Source organism: Marmota monax, unplaced genomic scaffold, assembly GCF_021218885.2.
Source record: "Marmota monax isolate L192 unplaced genomic scaffold, Marmota_monax_Labrador192_F-V1.1 WCK01_AAM20220418_F8-fsc00027, whole genome shotgun sequence".
In the NCBI taxonomy this organism is placed as follows: Eukaryota; Metazoa; Chordata; class Mammalia; order Rodentia; family Sciuridae; genus Marmota; species Marmota monax.
The window spans coordinates 10,130,502-10,153,108 of record NW_026694617.1 but is presented as its reverse complement, the minus strand read 5'-3'; the positions used below and the strand labels follow the sequence as shown (position 1 = coordinate 10,153,108).

At 37.6% G+C, this 22,607-nt stretch overlaps 1 protein-coding gene across 1 annotated transcript in view; it reads right to left on the bottom strand.

Annotated features, from left to right (window-relative positions):
- Positions 1–22,607, bottom strand: part of Cped1 (cadherin like and PC-esterase domain containing 1) — a 263,515-nt gene that overhangs the window by 8,524 nt on the left and 232,384 nt on the right. Inside the window, exons 19-22 of the mRNA XM_046422379.2 lie at positions 15,684–15,904; positions 15,326–15,427; positions 14,836–14,923; positions 10,688–10,834 (exon numbers count right to left, since the gene is read on the bottom strand). Of these exons, the coding sequence (XP_046278335.1) occupies positions 10,688–10,834; positions 14,836–14,923; positions 15,326–15,427; positions 15,684–15,904 (558 nt within the window). The remainder of the gene's footprint in view (positions 1–10,687; positions 10,835–14,835; positions 14,924–15,325; positions 15,428–15,683; positions 15,905–22,607) is intronic.

The following is a 22,607-nucleotide window of genomic DNA, read 5'->3' as shown; positions in this document are numbered from 1 at the left end:
ATGGAGTAATTCAGATATGGTCCCTATCCTCAAGGGGACTATATAAAGACACATGTCTAAGATACTTGAAGTAAGAACAAGAATGAAGTGACTTCAAAGACATTGTCTGGGACTAGTTCTGCAAGGTCAGGCACCATGTTGTTTCCATGTAATGAATAGTTCTTAGTACATTAGGAAGATTTAGTGCTAATTTATGGTGGGTATTATAATCTATTCACAAAGCTATTAATTCTTTGAACTTATTTGTAAAAATCAGTATCTAACACTGCTGTCAAACTTCCCTGAGTTTCAAAATATTACTTTACCTATTTGCATAGGCTCCACAGTGGACAAAAAGGAGTTAGCTACACTTCTAAGGTTTGGAGATGTATGCCAGAAAGAGACGTTTGATACCTGTGCAGTAAAGAGCAAATTGCTTCTTTCCTTTGATCTTGTGTGAACATGTGCCCACTTGGGTCCTTCCCAAAATCAGAACACCATTTAGGGCTGTTAAAATCCAACTGAAGTGTCAACTGGAAAGTAGCTTTGCAAGAGAACTGCTAGAAATACAAATGTTAGGTTACCTCTGGGGAATAGTGATAATAATAAACAATCGAAATGAGTCATTAGAAGACATCAGTGAAAGATGTGAGCCTTGAAACAGAGACTAAGTCTCCAGATGTTTGTGCACAGTAATCAGCTCCCTCAGAGAGAAATACTAATCATTTGACACACCTAAATGCTTCTCTAAATTTGGGTGCAGATGTCTTGGCCACTGAAAAAGAGACATGTCTACTTAAGAAAGAAGCCACTACCTATGGTTAATAATTTATAGTATACAATTTGGCAAATGTTTACAATATTTAAGCATGGATGTCAAATGCCAAAACTTTTTTTCCATTTTAATAAAAAATAATGCTTTTTCTTTACCTTGTTTGCTTATTTTTTTGTGACTTTTCATGTTGAATTATATTGAAAATTAAGAAGAGGTAGTGAAGGGCAATTGGTGTCCACCTATTAGATTAGCGTTGTTTTATGTAATAAAGTGTTATTATTTTTATAAGTCTTATATTAAAACTTTTTCTCACAGCAATATTCAAATTTAGATTAAGTTACAGGTAGATATAAACTTTCAAGTAAATTTACAGAATATTCAAAACAATTTATATTTTTAATATATCAACTATAGAAATTAGGATGGCTTAATTTGGGAGCTGGGATCAAGAGCTATAAATATATATGCTGTGTAGATAATCACATTTTTCTGTGACTCAGTGGAATAAGAATTGAAATTCTGTGCTTTAGAGTATAAAAGTAATGTTTACTTTTTCAGGGTTTCTTATATGTTAAGGATTCTCTCCGTTTATGATTACAGATCTATGGATATCCCTACATCATTAAGAGCTTGGGCACATGGCCTTTTAGAAGGCACACTAAAGGCCACAATTCTACATGAGTGGCTTGTGTTAAGACTTTCCAAGCAAGTGAAAAAATGTTATCAATTACACAACCAAACTAACATTGCAACTTTTACTATTAAATATATAATTACTTCAAGACTCAAAATTGGTTTCATGTAAGTGTTCAGAATGATTATATTACTGTGACAATTAATAGCTGCATCTAAAATAACTTTGAATTTTCCAAAAGCCAGTACAAAACGGGCAGGCTTGGTGAACTGGAAAGTGCCAGACAGATTACAAGCAAATACCTTTCCTAAAACCGATCTTGACCTGAATAACCCTGAAGGAGCTTCTGATGTAGTTCCAGGTTCACAGAACAAAATAGAAAACAATTTTCTTGGTGCAAGTGTTCCAGAATCACCCTAGACTGGATCAGAGGGATGTTCTGATTACAAACATGTGTCATGATCATGAGTAGGGTCTGAAGAGGAATGAGGGTAATGGCTTTCTAAGACCGGAAAACACGAGATTGACCAGGCCAAATATGCTAATGTAGATTTTTAGGATAAATGTATGCTATTGAAATATTTTTTATTTGGTGTAGTCATCGTGCAGTCTGCCATTCAATCCAAGATCCAGTCACAAAATTATGACCAGCTGAAAAAGTAGCCTAAGAATTCACAGAAATGAAATAAAAATAAAGCAGCAAACAATAGCTAGAAGCCAGTCTTTATAATTCATAATTCCATTTCAGAACATCATGCACTTTTGACAGATAATAGAGAATTCTTTCATTTCACCCTCTTCCCCAAATATTTAATTGTGGCCACATGAAATAAACTATGTTTTGATTGAAGGGAGTCCAGCTTTTGAATGGGCCAAAGATGTTGAGGATTAGGGGACAAGTCTAAAATGTCTTTAAGGAATGAGTTTTGCTCAGTTTTGGGGGTTTCCAGATTTGCAATGAGCATATTGTCTGTCTCCCATCCTACTTCTAATCCCCAGCCCTTCTTATTCTGACAGCTGAGACTCTAACTCCTAACTCTAATTCTACTTGACTAGTCTTGTGTGGACCAGTGTTTCAACTGCTGGCTTCACCATAGGGATTTTCTCAGCTCAGCTCTGCCTTTTCAAAGGAAATCAGTTATCTCTGGTCAGAAGGGCTCTCCAGCCTCCTGACTGACTTTATGCATTCTAGGTCTGGGGAGAAGGTGAGACGAGCTCTATCTTCCAATTGCCAACTTTTACTTTCTGTTTTGAGCCTCCAGATTCATTTACTCTTGACCTGTGTTTTTGACTCCAGATTCCACAGTTCAATTTTAAAAGATACTGTATGTGTGGATATAGGTTCCTGTGGAATGAGGGTAGGGGACTCAGTGTTCTACCAACTTTGTGCCCATTTCCGACTGCAAACTATTTAGGACACTCATGGGCAGGTGTGCCTCCTACAGTTAGTGTTTCTTTTCTGCAGGCTTTTAAAGTTGCAGTTTCCTTTGCCAGATCAACACATTTCATAAAATAAATTAGAATTTCTTGTCGGTTCTGAGATATTATTCTTTTAATTTGGGAAGGGCGGGTAAATAGCTTTATGTCTTCTTTTCAAGTGGAAAAGAAGATAAATGCTTCTGATCAATCTGCCACGTTTAGGCTGTATTCCATGTATGATTTTGGACCCTGCCCAAAGTGTTTTCAGTGGGATGTTAATAGTTGTTCTTATAAAAAGAAAAATGGAGCACGTAGGGAACAAGGTCATGAAGAAACAGGGTATATAGGGTTGTCATTTCCTCCTTCTCCCTCTCTGCACCTTTTGCAGAGCTGAAAACAACATCATGTTGGTACAGAGCACAAGAGGTTCACAGACACTGTGGTCCCTGGGAGCCACTAGGAGAGCCCAGGGAGCAATTTGCCATTTTCAGAGGAAAACAAGAAGTGACTACTAATTATGCTTTATGCTTTGGATCTGATTTGCTGCTTCCTTCACCTGCTTAAGAAATAAGGATGTTTTAGTTCTTTCATTTAACACATATGAAGAGCCTTATAGGAAGTGCAATCCTTTTGAAAAATGGATCAAACACTTGAATTCACACAGCGTATTAGATATGTTTGTAAATAAACTTAAAATATCAAAAATAAGGAAAGTGCTCTGTGGTCAAGAAAAGTTTGGAAAAAAATGGATCAAACCAAGTTAGACTTTAGCTATCTATCTGTTATCTATCTATCTATCTTTCTATCTATCTATCTATCTATCTATCTATATTTGATTCAGAGTCTTGCTGTGCTGCTTAAACCAGTCTCAAACTCATGGGCTCAAGAATCCTCCTGCCTCAGCCCCCTGAATTCTGAGAACTACAGGCATGCACACCTCCCATGGATGAAGCTAGACTTTATTTGCCATAAGAGCTTTGGGATCACTTAATATACTAATGTTATTTGGGAATCCAAATAACATTAGTATATTAATATTATAAAAAGTGGAGGCATATATAGTATTTCTCCAACCACAGATCCTGTTTTCACCAGGCTAGAACATGAAAATAGCAAGTAGGAAATGTAACTCAAGGCAGTTCAATACCTGTCTTAGTTTGGTTTCTTAAGGTTGGTAGTAGACCCTAAGACATAAGTACTTACTATGCAGAATATGAAGAAGTGAGGGCAGGTATCTGTAGTGCAGAGGTTGGGATGTATAGCCTACTCATAATGCCACAGTACTAGTTCAACATAAAGACACTGACATCTCTTCATTCATCCTCTATTTAATTACTCTTCTTAAAAGAGAGATCCCAATTTAATTGGTGTTACCACCATTCAATATGAGACACTCACTTTAAAACAGAATTTTTGCACACAAACATCTTTGAAAGGGCTGGGGTGTCCCAGCACCTATATTCTCTTTAGGCTCTGCTTTCTAATCAGATAATAGAAAAGGTTAGGGTTCATTTGCAGATGATAAAATGAATAGTATTCATTTTATTCAGAAAAAAAATCAATATGGAGTCATTTTAAAAAAAAAAAGTAGGTGGGTGGTATAGCAATGGCAGGCAGTGGGAGTTTCTGTGATTTTCTTTCGGTACAGAGCCACTGAAAGATATTAAAGAATTACATTAGATTTGATGTATGGGAACCTTCTGGTGGAGGCATGAAGGATGGATTCAAGTAGGTGAAACTGGAGACCCTGAGAAAAAAATATTGCTATAGTCTAGGGCAAATCAATTTTAGGGAAGAAAGGACCTTCTTCCCCACTTTGTATCTTTACCAGCACATACTGACAACTTACAGGTGACCTTGACCCAATTACTGAGGGCATTGCTCCAACAGTCCTACTTTCTCCTGTATTTTTAATATAACACTTGCTTGATTATTTTCTCCTCTGTGCTCAAACATGACCCAAACTTTTCTCCTCTAAATCCAACATCTTTCCCTCTATGTTACATTTAATTGTTGAGAGACTTTACAAGTCCCCTTTTCTCATGTCCCAGATTTCTGCACTCTGTGTTAGTCTAATTCCTGCTGCCAATATCTTACTGTACTCTCAAGGTGGTCAGAAAGGATTTTCTTACAAAATGAACCATTACCTCTAACTATAATGCATTAACAAAAGGGGGAAAGCATGGGGCCTTCTTCATGGCTAAAGCTGAGTATTTTGAAATCCTTATTTTAGATCTACCTATTACATGTGACTGTGTGGACCTCGTCTCTATCTCTTTCTATATTCTTACCCTATGGCTTTCTATGGCCCTATACCCTACTAGAGTTTTATTCTAATAGGTTATGCTCTAAGTTCAGATTCTCCTATTTCTGCAGACTTTGATCTATTTTTACAGTTTCAACTATTGCTGACTTACTGATGACTCTCACTATACCTCCAGTCCTAACTTGTCCTTGAGCTTTGTACTAGTATGTTCACTGCCCATTGTTAGAGATCTCCACCTGAATGTCCTGCAGGCATCTCAAACACAACATGTTCAAAACTGAACTCCTCATCTTTCTCCTAAGCCAGTACCTTTTCAGTTATTCTCTTTCTCAATTCCCATCTTAGCTGTCTAATCAGCCACCAAAGAAAGGAATCATCTCTGGTTCTTCCTACTCCCTCATTCCACAGATCAGATCAACCGCTATTATTATTGTTATTTTTTTTTAATAGGGCTTGGATTTGTCCACCTCACTCTGTCCTGGTTTGTTGACTCTGTTCTGTTTTAGGAAGATTTTTTACTATCTCTCATCTGACTTCTGAAAAAGTATCTCCTAACTAACCTCCCTGATTTACACTCTTTATATCTAATTCCTAGTATATCACTATTCCCATACATCACTATTCCTAGACTCACCCCTTTGAAACAAAATCACTCCTTTCTTTCAAACCTTTTCATCGGTCTCTACCACCTACAGGATGAAATTCCAAGCTCTGACCATGATCTGGATCTTGCCTACTTTTTTTTTCCAGTTCCCTTTAGTCTGAAGCTCTATACTATTCAGATTGGTTTCTTATAACCTGAGAGGAATGGGTATTTCAGAGCTATACATTACCCCATGAAGTTGGGACCATCTTTCCTCTGCCATCACTTGACTAAGGTCTGTTCATCCTTCAACAACCAACATAGATGGTTTTCAGATTGGGCTAGGTGTCTTGGTGTGATCACAATAGTCTCATATATACATGTCACCTAAAATATTGTTTCATAATATTTTTTTCCAAATGCTTTAGTCCTTGATAGCAATATATTGAGGACAGAGAATGTGTCTTATTAATTTTTGCTTCACTACCATTTAGCTCAATAACTGGAATCAACAAACAAATGTTGGATGATTAAAAGAATAAACAAATTATGGAAACTGAAACAGAGTATAGGGGAAAGATTCTGAAGACCAGAATGTAAACAGGACTTGGTAACTGGTTGGTTAAGATTGTTAGGGGACTGAAGAAAAATAAACAAAAGTCAAGAGTGTCTTTAGTTTGTAAATGGCAGTGCAAAGAGTATGTTAGCACAACGCAGAAGGGAACACATATAAAGGGAATATTAATTCTTCCTTTAGGAAATGCTGCTTTTGAAATGTTTATGGGAATCCTTTAAGGTATTCTCTTGGCTCATTTTCTAACAATAGTAAAATAGAGTAGGTACTCAAAAACACCTGTTAAGTAAACTGTCATTACAAATTTATTAAAAATAGCTATGCTAATAGTTAAATTCTAGAATCTTCTATATCAGCTAATTATATGTGGATCATTTGTTTTTACTTAAATATCTTTTTTTTTTCAGGTAGATGAATTTTAAAGATTTTCTTTTCTCCATTGTGTTTAGATATAAAATTTTAAAGTTTAAAGGAGAAAAACATTTCTAGGCCACATAATGTTTTGTTTAGTTAAGATTAAATAACAAAGATTATAAGATGAAGATTAAATAATAATGGGCAATCATCTCTAGCAAGGAACTGAAACTCCTTTTTTTTTTTATTCTTTCCGCTGTGCCAAAATCAAAGAAAACCTGCAGGTATTAGTGTTGGTTCGTGATGCCAGATGGATTTTGTTGACTGAGTCAAAGCTCTAGTTAACATCTGCCAGAAAACAAGATATCGTATAAAGTCTGTACAACTGATTAGACTAATTAATAATCACACCACAATTGTTGGTGAATTTGCCTCTTTGGCAACCAGGTTTGGGCTGATAACATTTCTGAATACTTGCCAGGCTCAAGCTTGTTCACATAACACAACACTGTCCAAAACCTCTCTTGGACAAGAGCTACCTGGATCCTGTTTGTTGTCCTGCACAAACACTGGAAAACAAAATTCCATTTCCACCCATAAAGAAAAACACCTGCTTTTCTAATCAACAGGAACTCTTTAGCCAAAGTTGAGGTACACCACTTGGGAAATTGTTTATAGAATCATGGTGGCAACATATTCTCTTTTGGTGCCTTGACAGATAAATCGACACTCCAAGACCTTTAATGTCACCTATGGCAATAAAAGTTTACTGATGCAGGTTTTGTTATGTCTGTAGTAGAATCCTGTCCACAAAGCAAAGAAGAAGTGTCAAGGTCTTACTGTAATGATTATACCCATATTCCTAGGTACTCTTGAAACTATTGTGGGAATGGTTTAATTGAACACCAGAAGACACAGCCCCCAAGCCAAAATTCTTATGCTCTAACACAACTGTTTCTCATTTTGTTATTATTTTATGGCAAACTTTTTTTTTTTTACCACTCTCATAAAATGAGCAAAGAGCAAAAAACGACTATCAGCAGAATGTTTGCCCTTCAATATGTTTTGCATGAAATTTGTAATCAACTTCTTCCTGGCTTGCTGCATTCATCATCAAACCATTCTTCATAAGGAGGTTTTAGATTTTTTTGATTGCTTGTAATAAGCTAATAGTGATTTAAGATGCTGGCTGATGGTTTAGAAAGATTATAAAACATCAATGTCAGCATTAGAGACTTCCTGAAGTACAAGTGGTACAAATTGTCCAAGAGTTAAGCAACAATTATGCCTGAGCAATGAACGCGTTTGGAGACTTAATGATGAAGGGAGTCAACAGAGAAAGATGATCTTATCAACTCCATATCGTAACTGAAAAGGCAAATGCTTTCAGAGTGTATTTCAGTTCAATCGTGAAAACTTACAAGTAGGTGACACTACCAGGAATCAGTTGGGATAATTTGAGGGGGCTTCTCTAATGGCTTGCCATCAAAACAGCATGCATTAGAGACAGAGCTAAGAAGAGGCAAGTGAAGCAATTTTACCTGACATGCTCAAATCATTATTTTGCTAATTTAGGATAGATTTTATTGGAAATAATTATAAATCAATATCCTAGTGCTGATGGTTCAAGGAGTCTTTGGGGGGTTTTCACATTCCATGGTTGTTAGTGTAAACCAGTTGATACTGTGGCAGGAGATATGTGTAACCCCATGTAGAAAGGACATTTTCTGATTTTACTTGGAGTCCTGTTGGAAATCATTGGAGAACATTTCCTTGTTAGACTTTAAGAGCCCTAAAGCTGAAAACAAAAACAAAAGCACTCTCCTCAACAAAAACTAATTGAAAGCACATTATATAAACGTAAATAAATAAACCTTTTTTTTTCTAAAAGAGGGAAAAAATAATCTGTACATTGTCTTTCAAAGTCCCCATTTTTGTGGATGTGCTTTTGTGACCAACTATGATCCTGGGCTGGCTCAGCTGACAATTCATTGTTTCTTGCTCTTCCAGACTAACACACTTGTGTTTCTAATCCTGACTTTTTTGCAAATAGGATAAGTACTTTATGGGTGGTATATTTTCTTGTAGAAGCAATTAGTAGGCATACAGTCTCCTACAACTTAAAATATGTTCTGCAGCAGCACAGTCAAGCTTCAAGCTGCCGGATCAAAATTTATCTTGTCAGGTTCTCTACTTCAATTGCCGGCTCTCACTTCTCTGAGATGCAGTTCTGTTGGTCACATAATAAACTAAGAAGCATCCATCAGTAAATCATACAGGACGAGGGCAGTGTCCATAGCTTTGAGGTATTTGTAAGAATCTGGGGATGAGGATGGAATGTGACAGTCAGCTAACAGCTGAAAAGAGGATCAGAAAGAATCTGTAGTTGTTTTCTCCCTAGTCAACCCACAAAGGGATGTATTCCAGTTAACAAAAGGAGACAAAATGGAAAGGATGAGTGACCCAGTATCTGATGGGAAGGTTAAATGGAGGCTCTCTTCACATCTGTCAGCTGAATCTCTTGAGACCTGGACCCAAACAGCATTTGCCAGGAAACTTTATATTCCAAACAGTCTCTGGACAATCTATTCGTGACTTGTAAAAGTGTGGGCAAAATCCATTTATATAAACCCTTGTCTCATCAAAAGAGTTGTGAGACGAAAAAAAAGAAAGAGAGAGATTTTTACGTGAGTTTTCCAAATGCCTTGTGGTTTTCTTCCCTTTCGGGAAGTTGCTTCCTTCTAGCTTAAAACCAAGTGAGAAGGACATTCAAAAGGCCAACTTTGAGAGGTGGACACATGTCTATTGGAATTTCAGGGCATTAGACCTAGTATGAGATACTTGCTGTAGATTCACTTTAAGGAGAGAGAGAGAGAGAGAGAGAGAGAGAGAGAGAGAGAGAGAGAGCGCCACGCAAGAGTAAAAGAGAAGACTTTATTGGGAATTAACTGTATTTCCAGCAACAGTGGAACAAGGATGCATGAATACTTCTGTAGACCAAATGAGAGTAATTAAGTATAGCAAGCCTAGTGCCAAGTTGAATATCTTCCAAGAGGATGCCTGGAGGGGCAATGTGACCTCCAACAGAGTGGACTGTTAGTTACCAAGGGGCCAAAGAAGGAATCTAAGAGAGGGTATTGCCTCTATCAAGAAAGCTGCAGACAGAATGTCCCAGTGGGGGATCTTTTCAAGGACATTCACAAAAGCACTCATTAAAAAAGGAAGAAGCAGCATGCTATACCTAGAAAGCTTATTGCTGAATTATGCCTGTACCACTCAAGTAACATCTTTCTTTCTTCAACATACTCTCTGTACCTGATTTGATGCCAACAGAGCAAGGAAAAGAAGTGTAGCAAAGCAAAATGGGGAAGAGAGAAAACTCTTGCATTCTCCCCACTACTTTAGGCTTTTGAGACAGGCAGCCCTGAACTGGGGGAGAGGAATGATGTGGTTATGACATAGGACTGGACAATTTTAGTACTGATGTATGAAAGTGATTGGCAACCTTTCAAAGCTATGGGATCTATCCAAGATTTTATTCAAGGAGTAGGGAGGAAATACACAGAAGAATCTGAAAGGTTGGGAGGGAAAATATTTATTCTTTGTTGTTACCTTATCAGCTAAACCTACTTAATATCTAATTAGAGACAGAATTATTATTACATTGGCAGAAGAAAAAAATTATTCAAACCACAGTTCTCTGCTATGCATTAGTTAAACACTCAATTAGTGTAGCACGTTCAATAGACTTGATTCCCAAGCTGAATATTTTTGCCATGTCCTTTGGATGAGATTTCTGATGGGAGGGCTTGAAGTGTGTTGGGGAAGGCAAGCCCTCTCCAGGTTCCCAGGTTCCTATCTTCCCACATGCATTGACCAATGACCCTTGTTTTTAAGCATCTAATTTTAACAACTTTTTTTTTTGGTGGTGCTGTAACAACTAATTTAAATAGCCAAATTTGTAATTACTACAAATCTTGCCTGAGTGAGGATGAGCACATCACTTGATCTCCTTCTGATATAATTTTCTTCTATGTAAAATAAAGGTACAAATTTTTCTTTCAAATAAAAAGCTATAAAAATTAGAAAGCCAGCATAAATACCTCATGGAAATGACATCCACAACTGCCCTGCAGAAACTCTTTATATCGCCCCATGGTTATAGTGAATGTGTCAACCACTTCATAGCCATAACTTTTTGCAGCATCCAGAATAATCATATTTTCTTTCCATACATTTTGTACTTCACTCTGTATTTCAAAGTGGAAGAATAAGGGTTTTTATTAGCAGTAGATTATTTTATGATTTCATAACTCAAGCAGAAACCATATAAATGCCATCTTTTAAAACAGAAATCGGTTCTATTGTGCGATAAAGAATTTCACATGCATTTTTTAAATAAAGACATGTTCTATCCTTTTTTCTCTCAAGACATCAATATAACTGTTTGAGAGTGTGTGTTGCATAAAAATGTATAGAGACACATAGTTTTGAACTTTCCCTTACACAGAAAGAAATTAAATGTATTGCCTATAATAAATATTTTAAAACTTCAATTTGAAAACTGACATTTAAGAATCATGAGTGCTAGGTTCAGCTATTTGGATTCTCATTTATTGAGTCACATTAATTGGCATCTGCTTTGTGCTTAGTTTCTAGCTGCAAGTCAGGAATACAAGGATAAATAAATTGTGGTTTCTGTTCTTAAGACACTGCATTCTAATAAGAGAAACAGATTCATAAACAGCTATTAAGTCCTTTATTTTAGAGGAAAATATGCCAGGTTCTGCACTGATGGAAGGAGTAGCTGTCAGGGCCAGGGGAGAGCTGGATGGTGAGGCTTTAAGAGGAGGTTCTGAGCAGTCTTGAGTGAGGTTTGCTGCCTGGAAGACAGGTGTGTGCTTGGGGGAGCAGCAGACTTGAGTGAAGGCTCCAGCTGCTGTTACTGTGGATCAGATTCCTCCCTCCCTCAGGCACCAAGTCCCTGGCAATGATTGAGCATGGCTGGGAGTTCTAGTTAAGGTGTACTCTGCTAATCATTGTGGCTTCAGGGCTTTGTCGTGGCTTGGCTAAGTTTCTCAGAACTGACCTGCTATCCTAGGCTTTCTACTGAAATCATCCTTCTTCCTCTCTTTTCATATCAGACCCATTGCAGTCCAGTCCAGTTCCCAGGGAATGCTAGGCACTCAAAAGATATTTGGTGCAGGATCCAGTAACATGCATTGGGATGCTGTGGTCTGAAGGGCCTCCTGCCTTCGCCCACATCTCTCCCTTTATCTTTTACCCTGTATCAGGCATCCCCCTTGTTTATCTCTTTTTCAGTTAATCTTGTCTGTGCTTGGAGAAGCCAAACTGACACAGGGAATGTATTGCACTCACTTTTCCTTTTCTCAAAGGACAAATATAATTTCATAGGTAAAAAGACAAATAATAGCTTCCATTTGTTAATCCAACTACAAGGTAAAAGAAGCAGTCAGATACATAAAATTTTCTGCTTTCACTGTACTTGCATATTTATTTGTACATGACCGAGAAGAGGGTTTACTTCAAAATAAAGGTAGCAAATAGAAAAGGCTCAAAAGAAACACCCTGGAGGAAAGAGACATGCAAATTTTCTCTGGGCCTTCATGATCCTATAAAAATGATGTTCCCTAGGCACAGTGGCGCACGCCTGTAATCCCAGCAGCTTGGGAGGCTGAGGCAGGAGCATTGTGAGTTCAAAGCCAGCCTCAGCAAAAGTGAGGGGCTAAGCAACTCAGTGAGACCCTGTCACTAAATAAAATACAAAATAGGGCTGGGGATGTGACTCAGTCATTGAGTGCCCCTGAGTTCAATCCCTGGTAATCTCCCAACTCCAAAAAAAAAAAAGATATTCAATATTCTCAATTTCATGTGTAGGCTTCTTGTCCAGTTACAAGTATTCTCTCATTTTAATGTACCTAGTTACAAAAGGTACATGAAACTTTAAACATTTTCCAGAGAAATTTTTCTAGAGAAAGACCAGTTCTGTGGGAAATAGATATTTGAATGCAGGGAGCTAACAGGACAGTGCTTTGGGGATCAACACATATGAGGGAGCAAGGGAAGATGAACTGGGCAGAGTAAAGAGTTGAATTGCAATGCAGTAGCAAAAGAAGCTCTCGCTAATGCCACCTGGAGTTCTAGAGCGGAGATGACCCTAGTGGCCCAGGCCAAGAAAGGGTACTGAGTCTCAGCACTCCAGCATGGGCATGTTGGGCCTCTGCAGCAAGAGACAATTTCTGCTGGGACTCAGATGGGAGTCATCATTAGGACAGGAATGAATGGGAAAGGGTGATCTGGGGACATCCAAATCACTAAGACAATCACTCATTCTTTTGTGTACAAGCCATATTTTTGTGGGTCCACTATGTGTTGAGAAACGTGTTTGGCACTTGGGGTACCAGAGTGACCCATGTAAGGTCCCCTTACCTCCATGTATGTCCCTATTCCCAGATTATAGCCCATCAGGAAGATGAACAACCAAGGTTTGTGTGCGCTGGGTGATAAGAGTGAGGACATAGACACTATTCTAGCCACTCATGGTAGGAGAAAATAACCTAGTCAAATGTGTCCAGAAAGTCCTCCCAGAGGAAGCACTTAAACTAGTGAGGGGGCATGGAGGTGACACAGGTGAAGGGGTGGGGAGAGTAGGATCCAAGAAAAGAGAACAGTGGTTTCAAAGGCCTGAAAGCATGGTGTGCTTGAGAAGCAGCACATGCTTAGCCTGACTGAGCTCAGTGTGTGTGTGTGTGTGTGTGTGTGTGTTTCTGTGTGTGTGTGTAGGCATATGTGTGCATGTGCTCTGGGAACGAAGGAAAAAATGGATAATTCTAGAGAGGAGGGCAGTTATCAGTCTTGCAATTGTATATGATGGGGGTTGAGATTTATGTTCTGTCTTTACTTGCTATTATCCCTTTCTACCATATTACTATTTTTCTCCTTCCTTCCTTTTGTCCTTACTCTGTTGGAAAAGACTGATGAGCACCAGCAAAGCTCTGGTGGCAGGCAAAGTCTTTGATGCAGGGTCTGGCACACAGCAAATGTTGAAGAAATGTTAGCTGGAATGAGTGGATTGTGAGTTAATAACCTAAATATAAGCAGGAGCCATGAATGCTCCAGTTGCTCCAAGGAGCTGCAGTCAAAGCAGCACAGTGGAGCTACCAGAGTCAAGAAGGAATTGCAATCTCAGCTGGAAGCCCTCAGATAACATTAAAGGGGCTCCAATTCATAACCCACACCAAAAATGATCAGAGTCCCCTTTCCTGGTCCCCAGTAAACGTTATCCCTTCAGCGACCTCAGTTTTTTTTTAAATGGCTCAACTCATTTTAAGTTATCTTAAACCTTGCTGAGTTCAAGATGCTGAATTTGAAGGTTTAACATCAGTCACTTTCAACCAGTTCTCCCGTTTTGGTATCATAGAAGATATAAAGTTTCCAGAAAAGAGAGGGGGTAATGTGCTCAGTGCTGGGAAAAGCTAGGTATACTCCACACAGACACAAAAATAAATATTAACTCCTTACATATCAAATGGACAGTTTCCTGCCTGCCCAGTTTCCCACTACGCCCCTGAACCATGACTGTGCAATTGTCTGCAGATTTGGGCTGCTGGTGGACTCTCCTCGCTTGAGCAAGAGCAGCTGGTTCTCTGACCTACAGATGTGGTTTTTCTTTTTTGTTCTGCAGTTTCTATTCAGTGGTGAGAAGAATTTATTATCTTATTCTGGTCAGAAGCCTCTAACTCCTTTCATTCATGAATGTCCAACTATAGGGAAAAAAACAATGATACTACTTCAAAGATATTAAAAAAAAAAAGCAATTGTCTTCAAAAAAGCCACTCCTTTCCAAAGGACTCTTTGATATTGGCAATTTCATTTGTGGTCTTAGCCTGAACCTGAAGAAAAGAAAGCCTTTTTATATAGCCTAGAAAGGCATATGAAAACTTGATGGGTAACTGATACTTGAAGAGGTTTCTCTCTTATATGCCTTAGTTCTTAATTTTGCATGGTTCACCACCCCTTTTTCTTTTATAAACTCAATGCAAATTATTTGCAACACATTTGTGGGCTATGGTTTCATTTTTCCAGGAATAATTATAAATGATTTGAAATTATAATCTCTAAGTATATAATCTTTTTTGATCATCATGAAGGTGTCCTTTTTGGAACCTTTTCCAACAGGGATCAAAATCGGAATTATGAAGTTCACATAGCCAAGAAGAAACGGGCTTACCTGTGTTAAGAAATGCACTCCGTCCACTGGCAGATGGAATCCAATTCCCAAAGTTTTGATGATCACTAGGATATTGAGTAAATTTTCCCTGAATGAAATGATCAGAATTCCAAAGTCACAAACTATAATTACAGCTTAGGTGTTTGTTAATTACCCCCCAAAATCAAGCAGAATCCTTTGAGAATCAGATAACTGGCATCCAGGACCAAATTCCCATTTTACAGATTTGATGTGTATTAGGGGATTTTGTGGATTGAGTTTGGTATCAGTGGACAGGTTTTGATCTGTATCAAATTTAAATTTGAATAATGAAGAGTCCTGTTGTGATTAGATATAAAAGTATTTTGAAATATTTTAAACCAGGCTTTAAATCTAAGTTTAAATTATGAAGTGTTATTTAAGTAAATGTCTTGATAAAACTTAGCCATTATCAATATCACCTTTTAAAAATTTTTAAATATCAATGACAATTACTGTCACAGCAGTTTACCTTTTCAAAACCTTGTGAATAATTTGCAGGTGGTTGGAATTAAGCCACTGAACACCACCAACAACCAATACAGTCTGGCCAGTATTCTCTAGGGGACGTGATCTGAAATCCAGAAAGAAAAACAACACATGTTGCTTTAAAACAGATGGTAAACATTTTAACTGCATTGCCTCACATTTCATTGAACCATGTCTGGCTTCCTGATCACAGGACCTTCTTGTCATTTGCAACTCGTTTTCAGCCACATTACTGAGTATCTAAGCCTTTCAGCACATTTGATATACAGTGAGCAATTATGACTGCTAGTAAAACATCAGGACATTGTGGCCTTGTGCCATTCATAATAGTTCCATTGTACCTTTGCAGGAGATGTTCAAGTGCTTTCTCAAACGTTGGTCTCAGTGAAGGACTTATCCAAAACTGGGGATAGTAGGAGTAACTAACCAATGTCTTCCCACCATTGACGTTGGGATACAATTTAGTTCCATGCACCTTCTGCCATTCCTGGAGCGTTTCATTTAGTCTTTCAATCAGATAGTACATGATCCCTCTGTTGGTTGAATCACCAATGAAAAGAATCTATAAAGAAAAAGATATTTGTTTCCAAATTGCATGTTTACATGCTATAAGATAGTCTAAAATAACTAATTTTTGAATATTCATAAAATCACATGTCTAATCAAAGGACAGCCCTTCAAAAATAACATTTATTGGAACAAGATTTATCATATCATCACCCAACCTGTTCCTTTTCCTCTCTTCTATATTATCAGTAATGACATCCTCTAATTGTTGACTCAATAATGCATAAAACTTTTCTCTCCATGCTAATTTCAATTTTTTTATCTCCCATATGTTCATTGCTTTTTTATCTACTCATTTAACAAGGCTTGTTGATTCTAAAGATGCTTGAAATATTTTAGTGCTCAGGATTTTTCAATATGTTTTGTAGATGTAAAAACAGAGAATCTGCAGAGGTAGCTAGCCCTAGAGGTTATGTTATTGCTTGAAAAAAAATATGACTAGAATCTGATTTTCTGCACATCATGCCATGTCCCAGGTTGTATAGCCCAGTGCCGTTTTGCTCCCCAGGAAAGTCTCCCACATCCATCACCTCCTTTCCATCCCACCAGCCTTCTTTGGGCTCTCTCTATCTCTAAGCTACACTATTGCAGCACTCTCCTGAGCAGTCTTCCCTCTTGGACAGTGGCTGCCCTCTAATTTATTCAACACACAGTATTGCTGAGATAAATTTTTAAATATCTATTTCTGGTTATCTTATTTGCAGGTTTAAAATTTATATTGGCTTCCATATCCTACAGAATCAAGTCTGAACTATTTAAGTTCAGCTAACAGTTACTGAAGTTTTATTGCATGTCATGCTCTGCTAGTTGGAGATTTCCACAGATGAGGAATTTGAGACTCAGGAAGACTGAGGTCATAAATCTAGTAAATGGTGAACACAGGACTCACACCCAGGTCCTTTGACTCTATGCAGGGGCAAACGGCTCTTCCTCTCAATGTGTCCCCTCATGTAAGCATGACACACTCCTACTTTTTCACTGAACATGATTTGCACTCAACAACATCTGTTTTTCCTTGTGTTAATCCATCTGCCTCGAACATTCCTCCCTCTGCAATTCCACCTGTCAACCTCCAGACCCAACACCAGCAGCACCTCTACCAAAAGGCCCAGTGCCCTTAGCTTGAATTACCTTCTCAGGCCTCTGTGATTCCATTAAATTTTTACTTCCATTATAGATTGAATCAATGTCTACATGAAATTATGGCTATTTGTATCTGCATCTTTTTTTTTCTCATATCTTATCAAGGAATAATTGAAATCAGGGTTACCTTCTCATTCTATTTCTCTATAGTACCATGTGCGCCCTTTAAAAACACTTAGTGAATTGAAAGTAAAAGAGGATTTTTTTTCATGGACAATATTTGAATATTTTTGGATAAGACTGAGTTTATTCTTGATTTCTTTCTTTCTTTTTTCACTGGTCATGCACATATTTTATTCTGATTTTAACAGCCAGAATTGCCATAATTTCTCAGGAATTTCTGCATTTGTTCATACAAAGTGAATTTGGTGAGACTCTGCAAAGGTTTATTCTTTCCAAGGTAAGTGTGTCAAAATAGTTGTGTGAAGAAATCCAAAAAGTTTCTCCAATTTGCCTTCAGAGCCAATACTCTTACCATAAACCTGGTCAAGATTAACTGAATAATATGCCAAGGCCCACACCAAACCTCTTAGTCAAGTTCCATGTAGGGCAATAAAATTTCAGTACAATAAAATAATTTGGGAAATGAATTGCTTCTTAACTAGATTTAACTTGTAACTGTTCTTCTGGACTAGATTTCTGATTTTTAAACAGGGATATCGAATCATCATGAACACTCTTAATTTGGACACTAAAGATTACGCAAATCCACTTGTACTAGTTTACTAGTGCTATCATTTCATAGTATCACAGACTCAGTGCCTCAATAACAGATATTTAATTTCTCACATTTCTGGGGGCTAGAAATCTAAGATCAAGTGATTGGCAGGGCTGATTCCTTCAAAGGGTCTCTCTGGCTTGTCTTCTTTTTTTTTCAGTTTTATTTTTTTAATTTTTTTTTAGTATTTTTTTATTATTAGTTGTTCAAAACATTACAAAGCTCTTGACATATTTCATACATTTGATTCAAGCGGATTATGAACTCCCATTTTTACCCCGTATACATATTGCAGATTCACATCGGTTACACATCCACTTTTTTACATACTGCCATACTAGTGTATGTTGTATTCTGCTGCCTTTCCTATCCTCTACTATCCCCTCTCCCCTCCCTTCCCCTCCACTCCCATCTTCTCTCTCTACCCCATCTACTGTAATTCATTTCTCTCTCTTGTTTTCTTTTCCCCTTTACCCTCACTTTCTCTTATATGTAATTTTGTATAACAATGAGGATCTCCTTCCTTTACCATGCAATTTCCCTTCTCTCTCTCTTTCCCTCCCCGCTCTTGTCCCTGTTTAATGGTGATCGTCTTCTCATGCTCTTCCTCCCTATTCTGTTCTTAGTTGCTCTCCTTATATCAAAGAAGACATTTGGCATTTGTTTTTTAGGGATTGGCTAGCTTCACTTAGCATAATCTGCTCTAGTGCCATCCATTTTCCTGCAAATTCAATGATTTTGTCATTTTTTAGTACAGAGTAATACTCCATTGTGTATAAATGCCACATTTTTTTTATCTATTCATCTATTGAAGGACATCTGGGTTGGTTCCACAGTCTTGCTATTGTGAATTGTGCTGCTATGAACATCGTTGTAGCAGTATCCCTATAATATGCTCTTTTAAGGTCTTTAGGGAATAGTCCAAGAAGGGGAATAGCTGGGTCAAATGGTGGTTCCATCCCCAGGTTTCCAAGGAATCTCCATACTGCTTTCCAAATTGGCCGCACCAATTTGCAGTCCCACCAGCAATGTACAAGTGTACCCTTTTCCCCACATCCTCGCCAGCACTTGTTGTTGTTTGACTTCATAATGGCTGCCAATCTTACTGGAGTGAGATGGTATCTTAGGGTGGTTTTGATTTGCATTTCTCTGACTGCTAGAGATGGTGAGCATTTTTTCATGTATTTGTTGATTGATTATATGTCCTCCTCTGAGAAGTGTCTGTTCAGGTCCTTGGCCCATTTGTTGATTGGGTTATTTGTTATCTTATTGTTTAATTTTTTGAGTTCTTTGTATACTCTGGATATTAGGGCTCTATCTGAAGTGTGAGGAGTAAAAATTTCTTTCCAGGATGTAGGCTCCCTATTTACCTCTCTTATTGTTTCTCTTGCTGAGAAAAAACTTTTTAGTTTAAGTAAGTCCCATTTGTTGATTCTTGTTATTAACTCTTGTGCTATGGGTGTCCTATTAAGGAATTTGGAGCCCGACCCAACAGTATGTAGATCGTAGCCAACTTTTTCTTCTATCATTGTCTTCTTTCTGTCTTGCATGGTCTTACCCTGTGTGAGTCTGTGTCCTAATCGCTTCTATTAAAGACTAGTCATATTGGATTAGGTTGACTCCACCCAGATAATCTCATTTTACCTTATTCACCTCTTTAACGGCCCTATCTTTATAGACATTTTCTGAGGTACTAGGAAGTTAGAACTTACAACTTATGAATTTGGCAGAAAGGAAGCCACTCAGACCATGATACTAGTAAAGGACCCTCAAGATCTAGCTTTAAACCAAATCACCACTAAGGACTTTTCTTTGGACTTCTCTTTATTTTGGTATCAAGGTCCATTTCCTAAATATCTATATTATGGGCTATCGAGAGACACAGAGGTTTAGAAAAATCAAAGTAGTGGCATGTTACTGAGAGAAAAATAATGACAAAACTTGTACATTTCCAGTCTTTCTGTGTGGTTAGCTCTGAAGATATGACCCGCCAGAGCTGATCAGAGACAAAACAACTGTGTTTCAGAATTCTAAGGTACTATTCTTTATTACCTAGAAAATCTTAGACAAATGGTGTGGCTTCTCCAGGGTATAATTTCCTCATGTGTAAAATGGAGAAAAACACAGCACCACCTCAGAAGATTTACGTGAGACTTTAAATACTTATCCTGTTGCTGGCACACAATAAGCACATAATGGATGTGAGCTGGCATTAAGGCACAGGAGAAGCCAGCAGCATTTTTTGAGGGTGCCTTGCAGTGCCTCGTGAAGCACTTTGAATTCTTCAGTCCATTCAGAGAAAATGATGTGGAAGATGGAAATAACTGAGTTACCACAGTCTCCCCCCTCCACCACCAAGCTGTTACTACTGACCCAAGCTGCTACTACTGTAGAGGGCTGCTACAGAAACCAAGGTTCTGGATGGAGGACTGAAAGAGAAACTGTTACCTGAGCAAACCATCATGCTCAGAGGAGGTCCCTGGGGCTACCCCCCATGCATCTGTGACCAATAAGAGCTACACAGATGCCAGGAGCTTCACCACCATCATTTGCAAAACAAGTTCTGTTATACAGCAAGTATCTTGATAGCATTTTTGAATTCAGTCAACATAGCTTTGGGAAGACCATTTTCTTTCTTTCTTTCTTTTTACATTTATTCTTTAGTTGTAGGTGGACACAATACCTTTATTTAATTTTTATGTGGTGCTGGTGATCGAAGTCATTGCCTCACGCATGTTAGGCAAGCACTTTTCCTCTGAGCCGCCACCCTAGCCCTGGGGGAAGATCATTTTCTACAGTCGGACTAGCCAATCTCATTGCCTTTCCATTCATGAAAGTTGAAAATAATAAAAGCATAGATAAAATAAATGAAGTTATGATATTAAATTGATTGTTCTATCAGTGAAGCATATTTTCTGAGAGGTTAACTGGTATTCCTAACTAAAAGATTGCTAACATCAAAATGCCAGCCCTTTTAAACATACAACACAGAATTTAAAATTAATATCATAAATTAAAGAGTGGTTCTTTTCAGTCACATGATTCATTTTCAGCCTTTTATATCTTTTAGATCATTCAGATTTCTTGAAATTTATTAAAAGGAAAATGTGCAGACTATTTGTTTTAGAGGACAAATTCTATTTCAAAATCCCTAAATTATAACAAATATTTATGACTATCCATACAATTAATAAATGTTTTTTCCTCTTTCCTCTGAAATTTATTTCCTTTGATTAGCATATACCAGGTATTGGTGGGCACAAGCAATTGGAGACGGAAAAAAAAAAAGATCATTAAATACAAATAGTAAGAATATTATTTGTTTTTTCTTTTTATGGAGTAAAAATAACTCCACTGAATGTTTAAATCAAAAGTTCCCGAAGTTTTGGTTGTGTCTTTATCAATAAATACTATTTCTAACTATTATTTGTGTCAGGAAACCATCTCTTTAAGAATAGAAGTCCTTTTATGCATCACAGGGATTATAAATTATTTCCCTTCTCTTTCTCTTTCTTCAGCATAGGTTGCATTTAATCTGTACAGAAATGTAAGCATTCCTATGGCCCAATAAAATGCATGAGGTTGACAACACAGGGCTCACCCAGCTAGCAGGAACCCACAGAAATATCCAAGAGGGGAAGTCCCACAGGAGAGCAAGAAGTGCTATCATCTACTAGCATAGGTAATGCCTGCTGACTGGTGAGCACTCACAAGGTATAAATAAAGAAGATGAAAGTGCAGCAAGAAGTCTTGTTCATCATCACATCTATCTCAGGGCCAAGCATAGCACCTGTGTTGAGAAAGCTTCATGGTGGTGCAGAGGAACCCCAGGATTGAGAAGAAGTGCTCTTATAAGATAGACACCCATTTCTAAAGGAGACAAGGGTTGTCCAGCTGTAACATGAAGCCCTGGCAGATCAGATCACTAATGATATTTAAGTAATGACAAAAATCCAGTTCAACAAAGCATCTCTCCATGCCATGTGATTTGGCTACAATGAATGTATTCCAATCGTGCATTTTAATTAAATTGACTGTAGATGGGCAGCCAAATTGCTGTTTGTGGGTAAAAACAAATGTGAGGTTGAAATTTAAGCAAATCGCCTTCAAACACAAAATTTGACCACAGAGAAAATCAAGCAACTATATAATGCCAGTTAAACATGGTTCTTCTAGCTGTTGGAACTGAACTGCTTATGTCACCATTTTGTCTGGCTTGTGGGTATATTTACTGAATACTGAAGGAGGGCACCAAGTATGAGTCATCCTCTCCTGGGGAGTGTGAGGTGCACTCCCTTCTTTTATCCTGCCCTGATTATTGAAAGTGACAGCAATGATAAATTAAGTAGCCATAATGGAATTCACATTACTCACAATATATTATTATAAATTAGCCACACTTCAAAATTTAAACACCTTTAGGTCCAAGACACTACTTAGCTTGAAAACATTACTTAAAAATTTAAGTTACATTTCCTGTTTTAACAGCTGAGTTCAAGTACTTTCAGTAAACATTGCCTTTTATATTTCCCTTTCTTAATTGCACTCTTCTTTCAGATATTTTATTACTGGTTTAAATTCTGAACTGTTTTCCACTGACAAACAAAATAAGGGCTTGTTTCATTCAGTTGGGTTACATGATATAGTTGCTTGATTTTCAGCAGTAAATTTGAATGTCATATTTCTAAACTATTTCCTACGTATTTCACACTGTGATTCTAAAGGTGGGCTCTGACAAATTTTTATCAATGTTCCATTCATACTTTTAAGAAGAGGGTATCTATTTAGAGAAAAGTGTGAACATATAATTGGAATCCTAGCTTTTGATTCAACGGAT